The following is a 12930-nucleotide window of genomic DNA, read 5'->3' as shown; positions in this document are numbered from 1 at the left end:
TTGTATTCAGAAATTTGCATGTTACTTTAATAGTATAACTGAGAAGGATATTTTCCACCCATGCACCAAGTATTACTTTGACCCACTCTTTATCCAGAGCATGTTATTGCCAACCATGCCACAGGATGATCTTGAAGACATCCAAGCTGCTTTGCTCGCAAATCGAGGAAATGATAACCCTGTTTTCTATCGTAAGTAAACTTTGCAAGCTACAATAAATTTTGAATGCATCAAGTTGACGTTTACTTTCAAAATAGTTGTTTACTTTTTTAACATAACACTGGAAAACAATCATTTATTTGTTTGACCGATTGAGGAAAGATTAGCTCTGTTGTATTGTTATCAATATACATTTAGATGTTCATTTTAACTTGTTATATCTTTCTTATAAAATTCACAGGTTGTCCGAATGGTCATCCTTACTTAATAGGAGACGTACGTATATGTATCATTTTGACTTACGTATACAATGGAATTGTGATTTTTATTTAAAAAATGCAAGCACTCCCTGACGTTACACATATTAATTAATATGTATTTTTATGTGTTTCAAATGCCCGCATTCTCTTTTTTGTTTTAAGTGTGGTCGGCCTAACTCGGTTGGAAACTGCCCCGAGTGTCGGCAGCAAATCGGCGGGACTAGTCATCAGGCGCTACCAGGAAATGTAGTCAATTCAAGGTATGTATGTGAAAAGAATTGATAATCCGACAATTTATGCCCAAACAAATCATTTAAAGAATTCGGTTATAACATATATCTGTTGAACAACCTAAGCTCTTTGATTATAAAACGACATATTATTTGTCGTCTTAAGAAGCAAAATTGCGATTTGCAAAATAGTGATGCAAAACAGTGAACGAAATATATCTTGATTGATATTTATTTCAGGGGCGATTCAACACAGACCGGCCACATACTGGGTCGAGCCATTCGAGGTGGAGTTATGAGACCTGAACGGGAATTGAATCCTACCTATTGTACAGCTACCAGACTGTTCCTCCACATGGCCATGTACCTGGGTCCTGCTCAACAGGTTAGTATTTATGTACACATAACTTTCACTGGCATGAGTGTAATTAAAAACAGACTTGAATTTGAATTATTAACTATTTAATGTAGGAGTGCCACAGAAGCATCTATGATCCATATATAACAAACAATGAAATACATGTATTCAATTCGAAGCGTATCCACATGAATGGGTGTATATTTAACAGGTGAACGCTGTTATTAAGCCTGATCTTGAAGATAATCAGGTACCCGGTTTTTTGTTGGATCACATCAGTAGTAACATACACGATTTACAACGAGCTCTAGGACGAAGTAAAGACGATGTCCTTCTACTCATGCACATAGCGATAAACATTATGATGAGGATGAGAGGTACTACATGTTAATCGAGGATAACTGTCTATTTTCTGTATGTGAAGTGTAACGTTATCAACGTATCTCTCTAGTTCTGTTGGCTGAGCACTGGATTTTCATTTCTAAGATTTACATTTAGAATTCGAGCTTTTACTCCTCATTTCTTTGGGAAATTGTTATGAAATGTTATTGTACCATACATGTGATGCAAGTACGGCTTTATCAGAAACTTGCTAAAATAGTTGTGCACTTAATACGATGATGTTCATAGACATGCTGAGTTTGCCCATGAAACGTAGTTTTACTTCCAATCAAATGTAACTAAAATACTGCTAAACGCGACCAAACATTTAACAACAAAACATAATATTTATTATTGGAAAAGGATATAAGCAATAGTTTGGTAGAAACACACGGTATATATTATAAATATTGATAAACCAACAAAATACTATAAAAATTACACTTCACGTAAAGATATGTTTTTTTCGAACGAAGTCTTGGAAGTATCCATCATTGGAGCGGAATACGGTTAATGTGAACAAAGCAGACAGGCATTATTTCATTTGACAAAGCGAAAAACCGCCTGTATTGTAACTGTTTTGAAAACACGTCGTTTGATTAATTTTCCCTGCTGAACCAGACATGGAAACCAATGAGCTTTCGCATCAATTATTCATGACTACGAGTTCTGCTTGCCTACTATCCAATGGTCAAACAATAAGCATGGCGTATTTGAGTTTGCGTGGGTTCCTGTGATTTATTGTATTACTTCAAACACACACAAATCATTACATCAAAATAATGCCCTATGTTCCTAGATTTTAGTCAGACATCGTTCAGTCATTTTGTATAAAGTTTTACATAATAATCCAGTTATGAATGAATTACAAATAGCAATGTAATCTTACTTATGGTTCTCTGTATTTAACTACCATAAAATTGATATACATATCAACTATATTTAAATGCTTTGTATTAAGGAAGCGCACCTCTAATGATTTCCCGCGATTTATTTTACGACCATTGCCGATCTTCAATGATCGGTTATTTCCGAGAGATGATTTTTTTTCTTCAAACTTTGAATTTTGATATATGTTTACGTTATTTCTTTATAATACAGTATTTTCACAATTAAAATTGACTTTATATAAAATATATATATACCAAATTCTGAAAAATACGATTTCACGATTTCTTCAAAGATCGCAGAGCCTTTTTAACTGTTTATTTATTTATATCTGATTTAAGCTTTATCTTAATGTAAAGTTGTCGTGGTCAAAGGTTAAAGCGATAGACTAGAAATCTTTTGGGATCTTCCCGCACAGGTTCGAATCCTGCCGCCATCGCATACTTTTTGCGGCGCTTTTTATTTATTTGTTTACGTAATTTGATTTAATATAGCATATACGCTATGTTTATTGTTAAATATGTTGCAGTTTTTATGCACATTCTTCAATTTTTAAAATTAAAACAACGTAATGGCTAAATTGGGTGATTTACTGCTGAAAATACGAATCATGCATGTTGCATTTATATTTTTTTTCAAAAAGAAAACGGTAAATCTCTCTATCTCTTGGTATTTTTGCTGTATATAGTGTATCTATAAAAACTAAGTTTAAGTATTACTTAAATGATACTATTTTGAATTTTATGACACTTTGTTTTTAACCAACCCAATGTTTACTGGGCTGAAATCACTTACATTTCATGGCGCTCTTCTATAGATAAAAATTTGTAAAAAATAAATGTCTGTAAAAAGAATACTTATTTCATCTTGTTTAAACTTTAAACACCTTTACTGCATCTGTGCACACCAACTGCATGTCCATATTTGGAAATTTGTATGAATTATAGAACTTTTATATACCCCAGGGGTGAAAATAAACTGGACAAAAGCCGAGTGTGGTGGTGGTTATGAAAAAATCTGTATATATTTTTTTTTAAGCATGAAAAGCCTACCTACAAATTTGCATGTAGTTCAGTGAAATGATGCTGGTTAAGAAAATAATTAATTAGATTATATTTGGATATGTGCCTATTAAGGGTGCGCTACCTTAAAACAATTGTTGTAGGGATCTTTTTTTTTTAATTTATTCTTCGAAAACCTGTTGTTTTTTAATTTTATGTTATTGATTAAAGTGCAAATTATGTTATTGTTCATTAAGAAACAAGGGTGTCACAATCAGTAGCCAGATTGTCCTCGAAAGCTGATCGAAAAGCATGGGAAGCTGAGTTTTCTGCCCAAATTCTACACGACGTCCTTGTGGTATGTTGTTTTTTTTAGTTACTTTTTTTACGCTGTTGTGTTTTCGTAAACAGAAATTTACATGCACCAATTGTTAAGACTTAATATTTATTTTTAAATCTCATTTAATACAATTCAAGCATTTGATATAATTGCCTTCAGAATGTGGATGCATTGCTGAGAAACTGGAATAATCGTCTTGTGACAGACCAAAGACTGGGTGAGTATTAGTATGTACAATAACGAAACACCATATGTACATAATGTGGATTTTTGTTGACAAATCACAAAATAATTAGTTATAGTTTAAACGGCCACATTGTCAGTTTGAAGGGACCATTCATTCTGGAAATATTTTTTTTATTTATTTATTTTACCGAATATGACGCTTTTCCAATTGTTTTATAATACGAATCAACCCCACCTTCACTTAAAAATTAACATTATTTTATTGGAAATTACATTTAAATAAATTGCATGCATTGTGGTTAGTAAATTATATTATTCATTGATAGGAGCTGATCCTTTGATGTGCCTCATATACGAAACTGATAGTAGCCAAGAACTAGAGGACGCCAACCAGCTGGTGAACATTCCGAGGATGTGGAGATTCCGAACACCAATTACTATAGAGCACATGTGCCAGACCCTCAAGTCCAAAGGTCAAGATGGCACCAGAACTAAGCCACCTCTTGTTCTTCAACGTTTCATGAATGAGGTACAGTTTATTTTTATAAATATCATATACATTCGAGGTGCAGAGTACATATCATATGGTTTCCTTATATCACGCATCTCCTTATATCAATCATTTTATTAACATTTAGAACGAGGCTCTCGTGATGACATCAGACGCATATGTGCTCCTAGTATTTTGTTTCACTAACATTACTACACTTGAAAATAAATACAAACAACCAAAATGAGTAAAACGGGCATACTTGCATTTCAAAATCTTGCTTCAACTTTAATCTTCCAAATGTATCCATATTTCATGCATTTTATTGGGCCACTTCATTACATTTTATGGAGTTAAATAAAGCGAATAGCCCAATGGCACGACATAATGAAATAATGCTGGTATAATAAGGTGATATTTACAATGGGAAAACGATATGAGATATTATAATATAAGTCCTCAATCCCAGTGTATATCAATGTTTAAGGTTTTGAAGCAGGCTTTCAACGAACATAAAAATCCTGATTAACAGATTGAAATATGGCGGGGGATGTCAAACTGTTTGTTTCTGGTCGATAACTTTAGTTTCGATTGACAAATATTGATCAAACTGTATATGCAGCACAAAAGCCACAAAGACTTAGCATTTGGTTTTACTTAAAGCGTGCCCAGTCCATGTTAAGGTCAGTGTTACTAAAAGTATTTATTAAAAAAATCACCTAAGTAAATTGAGATTGGATGCAGTTATTGAACGTCAATTCTATGTATAGGTAGTTTATATGCAGACCTAACGTGGGGTATCTTTTTGGGTGAGTCAGATCAAGGTCAATACCAATTTTAGAAAAACAGCGAACATGTGTTTTCTTTTTATAACTTTGGTTGACATTGAATGAATGTAATTAAAATAAGGTATAGCAAGCTTGCATAGAGAGCTAGCTTTGAATTGTATTTTGACATATCAGTGAAGGTCAGTGTAACTGTAACTCAACGTTACTAAAAATAGAAAAGGGTTTCCAGTTAATAACTACCCTTTGGATGGAGGTATGGCTCTGACATTATGTGTGTAGCTTACTTATCTTCAGACCTAGCATGAACGTTCCTTAGGGGCCAGTCATTTGGTTTTGTAGCCTTGCCATGTTGTTTTTTAACCCCCCCCCCCACTGACTGATACTTTAGTCACATATCTATTTGCCCCATCTTCGTTTTTTCCCAAAATGGTTAACCATACCGTACATCAACCATACATCAATTATATCTTGACGTTAGATTACTTTTGGACAGAAATTATTTATTTTTGGTTAACCCAAATAGATCCTTTAAGCAATAATGCAACAAATTAAAAATAAAAACCTTTTATATGGTTTATAAAACACTCAGCATCAATTGACCCCATTTTGACATTGAATTACGCTTACTTTTCCACCTAGACTTATTCAAATCGGCTTATAAATCAATATAGATTGATAAATAATTCCATCGGGGCTATTTGTGTTTATTGAATGCATACTATATTTGGTATTCAAATTATTCATGGATTGATTAATTTTATTTTAGCATAGTATTATCATGCAAACTCGAACTGAAATGTAATATTCCGAGCTCTCAAAAAGGAAATAGTGTTATACTTCAGGTTATGTCATTTACCTAAGTACATAATACTTTTATCTAAAGATCCTGCCATTTTGGTACAATGTTTTAGCTATATCATCCGAAAATGAGGCTCATGTCATATAATACTAGCGTTGCTCACAAGCTTTCATATTATCATCAGTGGACGTGGTAGTTCATGATCAATATGGCATAAGACCCATTTTCGCTTGAAGAGAAAAACAAATGAATACATTGAGTTATAAATCTTTACTGGGGTTTACATTCTGTACCATGTCTTTGTAGGACTGCTTTCTGCAGGCCCTCAGATATATACCAAATATTCTCCGTCTTCAACGAGCTCTACTCCAGAAATACCAGAAGAAACTCGACAAAACTGAAGCAAACTCGATCAAAGTAAAAGATTTAAAGAAAGGTAAGTGGGGTTTTTATTGCTCAATTAAATTGTCTTATTTGATGTTATGTTGTTTTTTTTTTTGTACTTGATGAAAACAAATTAAAGCATTAGCAGCTGAGTATTATTTATAAAGAACTTTGATGTTTATTTTTGAAAATAACTTCCAAGTTCTTCTTTAAAGAATAATTATAAATAAACGTGATAAAAGTGAAAGATTTTTTAAGTATTTGATTAATATATCATATGTTTCATCCACATTGCAGAGCTCGCAGTTGGTCATGAAACTGAAGGATTGATAAATGATTTTGCGTGTGCATGGGAAATCACAAGGAAGACCCTGGAACAATATGGTGTTTATTTCGTTGATTACTTGTGCTTACATGTTCTTTTTCCATGCAGAATAATTATGTACATTTACTTGAACATTTGCTATGTGTATAATTTCTGATAATTCTTACAATGACGTGGTTCCCATTTAGAACAATAGCACAAATTTACCTAAACATGTGTAATATGTATCATTAAAGATGTAGCAGTCCATAGTTATAAATTATTCTGATGTAACACTTTCGAGTATTAACCCTTATTAACCATATATTGAAACACGTTAGTAAACTGTATTCATATGAAATATTTTAGGTTGCCCTACTGAGTTTGGAAGAATGTATGTTCCAAAGGAGTTTTGCCACCAAACAATAGATGATGACACGCAGATAGCAGTGTTTCTTCCGTCAACCAGTGGCCCGGGCCTATGTTCTTATGTCATGCTCGATTTTCTTTTCCGAAAACAAAACAGCTTCTTAGATAGCTACATTATGGGCTCTGGAAGGTACATTATACACATAATTTTGTATAGCAAACTTTTGAACCTAATTATGTTTTTCTTGGGTTATCATTGTATTCCCCCGGATTGAATAATCGGGGGTATATTGTTTTGGCCCGTCTGTCATTCTGTCCCAAAACTTTAACCTTGGTTAAAGTTTAATAACTTTTGCAATATTGAAGATAGCAACTTCATATTTGGCATGCATGTGTATCTCATGGAGCTGCACATTTTGAGTGGTGAAAAATCAAGGTCAAGGTCATACTTCAAGGTCAAAGGTCAAATGTTATTGTATTTTTCTTTTTTTAACTTTAACCTTCGTTAAAGTTTGCTCATAACTTTTTGAATATTGAATATAGCAACTTGATATTTGGCATGCATGTGTATCTCATGGAGCTGCATATTTTGAGTGGTGAAAGTCAAGGTCATCCCTCAAGATCAAAGGTCAAATGTATGGCTTCAAAGCGTGTAATAGGGGGCATTGTGTTTCTTGACAAACACATCCCTTGTTTATTTATGTTACTACATTCTTTATGTAGTAATTATATGCTCACTTATATGTACTTAAAAACAGTAGTCGTGGTAACAATGCTGTAAATTGTATGTATTTTAAACAGAAAAGACACAAGACACCCATCAATCAAACCAATGGCAGTGACTTCGGCACATCTGATCAGTTATACCCATGTACATGACTTAATGCCCCTTGTGTTGGCCAACTGTCATTACTCCTTCGAGATGGGCGTCGGGACCAAGATTGAGTATGACTTTGCTGGCATGGAGAGACAGCTTATTGACAGGCTTCTCTACTCCAAGTCAATGATAGAATTTGGCCGTTTTCTGGAGGTTTGGAATATTTGTCTGTATAACTGCAGATTTAGTTTGTCTTCTGTATAAGTAAAAACTTCCACACATATAGTCAAGTTGTCAGTTCTATATTTTACAATTTAGGTTTGAAATGTGTTTTTTCTAATAACTATTCATAATTTAAAAGTATGGCATCCACATTCATTCATATGTCTATAACAGCAAACATGAACAAATTACTACATGCAAGCACAACATTTTTAGTAACCATGAAAACCATAAATGATTGAATGGTTTTATTGGAAAGTGCAGTCTGAGTTCAGTGTGTTTTATCGTTTTAATTGAAAGTATTGATTTTACGTTTCAAATAACTAGTCGCTTTAAATAACTTGCGTTTTCCAAAACCAATGCAGCTGCTTAAATAATTACTGCTTGGTGTATAATAAACGTATTGTAATATCATGCTATATTATAGCATATCACTTCATAAGAAGTTAATTTCGTTTGTTACAGATCGATCAGATGATCTACAGGACTGAGGTTACGAATCAGAGTGTTTTAATGAAACTGTCAGAGAGGATTCCGCAGGTTAAATGAAATTATTGTATTTTATATTGCCTTTATCGTTTTGTAGAGCTTTCATAACAATACATATAGCACACAATTTTATAAAACCATATTAAAATAATGCTGGTATTTATATGTAATAAAACATTATATAATACGTTTTCTATTTATTCAAATGTTTGATCAGTTTGTATTTATATTGAAACTTGTTTACGTTGTTAAATTTATGATTAAATTGTTAAAGTTTATTTTTTTTAATTTCCAAATTTAAAAAGACAAATCTGAACGGAGCAGTGCGCACTCAAATATGCGAAGAATTACGACGACTGCCTGATGTGTGCAGATCCCTCGATAATCTGGATATTGCTATCAGCTTTCTGAAAACAACTGGGGGTCATCCCACTGCACAACTTATCACATTTATGGTTGAGACATTGCAGATTGAAGATGCTATGTTAAGTCAAAAGGTAAAATGTTCAATATATTTTATTTCAGAGAAAAAATATGTTTTTGTCATATTTGTAATAAAAATGAAATGTGTTAATAATCTAGATATATTTAATAATCTATTGGTGTTTTATTGCTGTTGCTCTTGGTTACAATAAGATTCAAACGTTGCAATGACCAAAATGTTGCTATCATCGTCTCCTTTAATGCTATGTTAAGTCCAGAGATGCCAGTTTTAACATAATTTCATTCAAGTCAAAATGTGTGTTACATTTATAAAATTTAGACATATGTGCAATTAATTATCATGCCGAAATGACAAATGCATTATATATATGTTTAAAATATAGAAGAGTTAAATAATCAATTGCTGTTGTGTTGTTTCATTTGCTTAAAAAAGAATCAAATGTTGCAATTACTGAACTAAATTGTCTACTTTAAAGGCCCGCCAGTGCTGTGAGCTGCAGCATGCAAGGGCGTTGTGGCTGCTGTTGTCATTCCAAAAATCAAAGTTTCTAATAGACTATCGACAGAGCACAGAGGTGAGTTAATAAACGAGCGCACACTGTCGCCAGCTGTGTACATGTCAATCGTTTTCTCTCACCATGCAAGGCTACTGATGTTAATTGTACACTTTATATGGATATTGTACTATTAAGATAAATGATTACTGTCATTTGAACTGGGTTCCTTTGAAACACTGGTGAGCAATTATTTTTCAGGAGGTGTTTGAAACATTACAACATGACATGTATACAGATTTGGATGCTCAACTGGAAGCCAGTTTCCTAGATTACATTAATAACCTTACCGTGGATAAACTTACGAACATACTGGAAGCCATGCATGAATTCCTGCTACTCAGTGTGTCCATCCGCCAAAACGATGAAAATGAGGATTATATAGACACAAGCAGATACATGTATGTACACATACCTAATAAATTCAGTTTGTTTGAGTGGATCATTTACATACAACTCATATTTACTTGCACAAATGACAAATCAGTATCCAATTATCATAGAAATATTTATTTCTTCTATGTTAATAAAACAAAGATTTAGGGATTTGTTTATAATTTCTCCACAGCTCCTGAGGTTATGTTTGGGGAGTTTATGTCCTGACAGAGTGGGAGGCATTTAATATTACACTTTTCCGTACGTGCTTTAGTCTCGAAGCCTTTGTGTTCAACTCTAACTGCTGGGTGGATCAAACGTGTTCAGCTTAATGATTTTAATTGTAATCATAGAAACAGGAACTTTAGCCACAACCAGTCTTGGCAGAATTTTTACCCTTTGTTAATTTTATTCACAAAAGAGCTTATGTGATAATTCTTCTTAAATGGCTACGTGGATCTCGCTCAAATTTCACAGCTGAATGACCTTACATTGATATATGAGTGTAACAGAAGGAATTTTGTGTGCGACGAGTTTTTGGCAAAATGATCCTTTGTTTGCTCTTCTGATTTAGACTTAATAAGACTCACAAGCGGGTGTAATAAACTTCTCTGTTACTGTTTGCCAGATTTTTGCTCAAACTTTTGAATATGAATACCTATATGTGTAGATAATCGTAAAGAACTGATTTTCGAAACATTTTTTGTCTGAATTCTTGCTGTTTGCCTGTTTTATTCGCCTTCCCCCGCCCTTCCAAAAATTGCATATAGAAGTCGCAATATGTGTTGGTCAGTGCTATAACGTTGCTTTCTATTGAGGGAAGTGAAACAACTTGGCAGAAATGTCAACCATGGCATGGAACACCAGTCTGTCTTCTTCATAGGTTAAAGTTAAAGTGGAATGTGGTATAGTCTGTACCCTATGGACACATGTTTTATTCAAATATAAATAAAAAAAGTCCTGCAAATTGTGTGTACTGAACTCGTCTTTACCTTCTTAGTGATTTGATTTAAACTTAAACAGCTGAAAAACCTTCATGAACAGATAATATTAAGAACTGAGTTTAGTTGCGACCAGTTGTGGATAATTAATTCCCTTTTGTCTTTTTTTTACACTTAAGAATATGTTGATGGTATTTTAGTCCATATCATATTGTTAAGTTGATCTGTCTGTGTCTAAACCTGTGTTTTGGGGGCGTCAGAATGTGAAACACATTTCTAAGAACAAGTGAATTGAAATCCTTAAATAATTGAACCATGGAATTAACATGAAATGATGCTTGTATTTACAGATTTGTTGATGGGTTGCGTGCGTATGTTGAACTGAGTATGTTGGCTCTGGATGTTGCAACATTGGAAGACTTTCCACATGATATATTGTACAAACATGGAGCAAAAGCCTGGGTTTTGGCTTACACAACTTTGACCAGAAAATTAGGGAACAGGCGGCGGTACTAAATACGCATGTATGTTAGAACTGTGATTGTTTATTTTTGAACTGAGCATAACTTGCACAATTGTTGGGTTGTTGATTTAATATTGTAATATGTAAATTGGAAGTTTATTTAAGTGTTTTGTGGTTCCATTGTAACTTGAGTGAAGATACATCTATGTTTTGTAAATAAACCAAAATGAGACTGTATTAACTGACTATTTATATAATGAACATGCAATTGATTGATTGTTACGCTGTGCGATTTGATGTATAACTGATATTGCTATAAATTATTGTTAAAATGCATACACATGTTTTTATTTAATAGCATAATATAATTACATCACCAATATATGTGTTAATACTGTTATATTTAACATACTTCAGCCTCACTACATAGCACAATCATTGTACTAAAGTGCATGAACTTAAGTGACGGCATTAACGGTATATGGGATAAAATACTTATTTTATGCTCTTTATACCAGATTATCCATTCAAATTATAAGTGTAAATTGGATTTATACTGCTTATGTAATTGCATTATCGTTTTAACTGTGAGTTTAGTACATGTATGTTTTTACACTATCCTATTTAACGTTTTAAGTTATAATTGATTTTTTTGTTTGATAGAATATTGGATGTTATTTCCATTTATGTTGTATAAGACAAATTCGTATATTTTACCCTTCATAATTTTAACTTGTTCATTACAGTATTATGACTTTCTTATGTATACATTATATTCTATGTTCATAGCGTTTATACATTTGACGATTTGATAGATTTTATTATGTTTTATTATTTTAAAATTATAAATTGTTTGTTAGTAAGTAGTTAATGAGTGTACAGAAAACATCAAATTATGGAGATAAAATGCTTGAATTCCATAAGTTTTGCAATACGATTAACATCGACATATAAGCAATGACGCAAGTGAAAAGGCCTGTTGATTATAATTATTTATTGAAATGCTTTCAAAAGGAATGCTTTCGAAAAACATAATCTCTCTCAAATTGACCATAACAGATGACGATAAATTGTAAGTTAGCAATTGTCAACATGATTAAATTATAACTTTAGGTGCAATTAATAGCAAAAAGCACGTTTTTACATAAAAAAATGCAATTGCATCATAACGGTTTGCTATGATTTTGCTTTTTGGTTTAATTACATAATTTATATTTTATTTTGTGTATTGATTAAAAAGCGCCGTTTCGTTGCTTTTCTTTCAACATACATAAAGCGATTTTTGTTTTTATCGGCCAATGGTATGATTTATCGATGAGCTGCTAAAACTTTTGTTTGGTTATTCATTATTTTTTTATTGCATATAATTGATGTTAAGCCTATATCTTTAATTTATGTAATATATTGGTTATTATTGGTTATTATATATATTATTAGAAAAGTGTTAAGACTGAGGTTGAAAACTACAGACCGGTTTCGATCTTAAGTATCATTTCAAAGATCCTTGAAAGAGTAATTTATGACCAAGTTGAAGGTTACTTGAATGACAAAAAGCTTCTGTATAGCTATCAATCAGGATTTAGGCGTGGCTATTCTACAGACACCTGCCTTACCCATATATCTGATTATATTCGTTTTAAGATGGATGAAGGTAAGATGGTTGGTATGATATTGTTAGACCTACAGAA

The 12930-nt window shown here is 32.7% G+C and overlaps 1 protein-coding gene across 1 annotated transcript in view; it reads left to right on the top strand.

Annotated features, from left to right (window-relative positions):
- Positions 1–12651, top strand: part of LOC127853314 (E3 ubiquitin-protein ligase rnf213-alpha-like) — a 95141-nt gene extending 82490 nt beyond the window's left edge. The window contains exons 75-91 of the mRNA XM_052387731.1: positions 98–191; positions 401–435; positions 582–679; positions 890–1034; positions 1219–1384; positions 3535–3635; positions 3777–3834; positions 4130–4332; positions 6187–6316; positions 6562–6648; positions 6938–7127; positions 7739–7967; positions 8442–8516; positions 8771–8962; positions 9386–9484; positions 9665–9864; positions 11130–12651. Coding sequence (XP_052243691.1) covers positions 98–191; positions 401–435; positions 582–679; positions 890–1034; positions 1219–1384; positions 3535–3635; positions 3777–3834; positions 4130–4332; positions 6187–6316; positions 6562–6648; positions 6938–7127; positions 7739–7967; positions 8442–8516; positions 8771–8962; positions 9386–9484; positions 9665–9864; positions 11130–11295 — 2268 coding nt within the window. The 3' untranslated portion in view covers positions 11296–12651. The remainder of the gene's footprint in view (positions 1–97; positions 192–400; positions 436–581; positions 680–889; positions 1035–1218; positions 1385–3534; positions 3636–3776; positions 3835–4129; positions 4333–6186; positions 6317–6561; positions 6649–6937; positions 7128–7738; positions 7968–8441; positions 8517–8770; positions 8963–9385; positions 9485–9664; positions 9865–11129) is intronic.
- Positions 12652–12930: the final 279 nt, after the last annotated feature.

This window comes from Dreissena polymorpha, chromosome 12, assembly GCF_020536995.1.
Source record: "Dreissena polymorpha isolate Duluth1 chromosome 12, UMN_Dpol_1.0, whole genome shotgun sequence".
NCBI lineage: Eukaryota > Metazoa > Mollusca > Bivalvia > Myida > Dreissenidae > Dreissena > Dreissena polymorpha.
The sequence above is the reverse complement of the archived record's forward strand: the minus strand, read 5'-3'. Positions and strand labels throughout refer to the sequence as shown.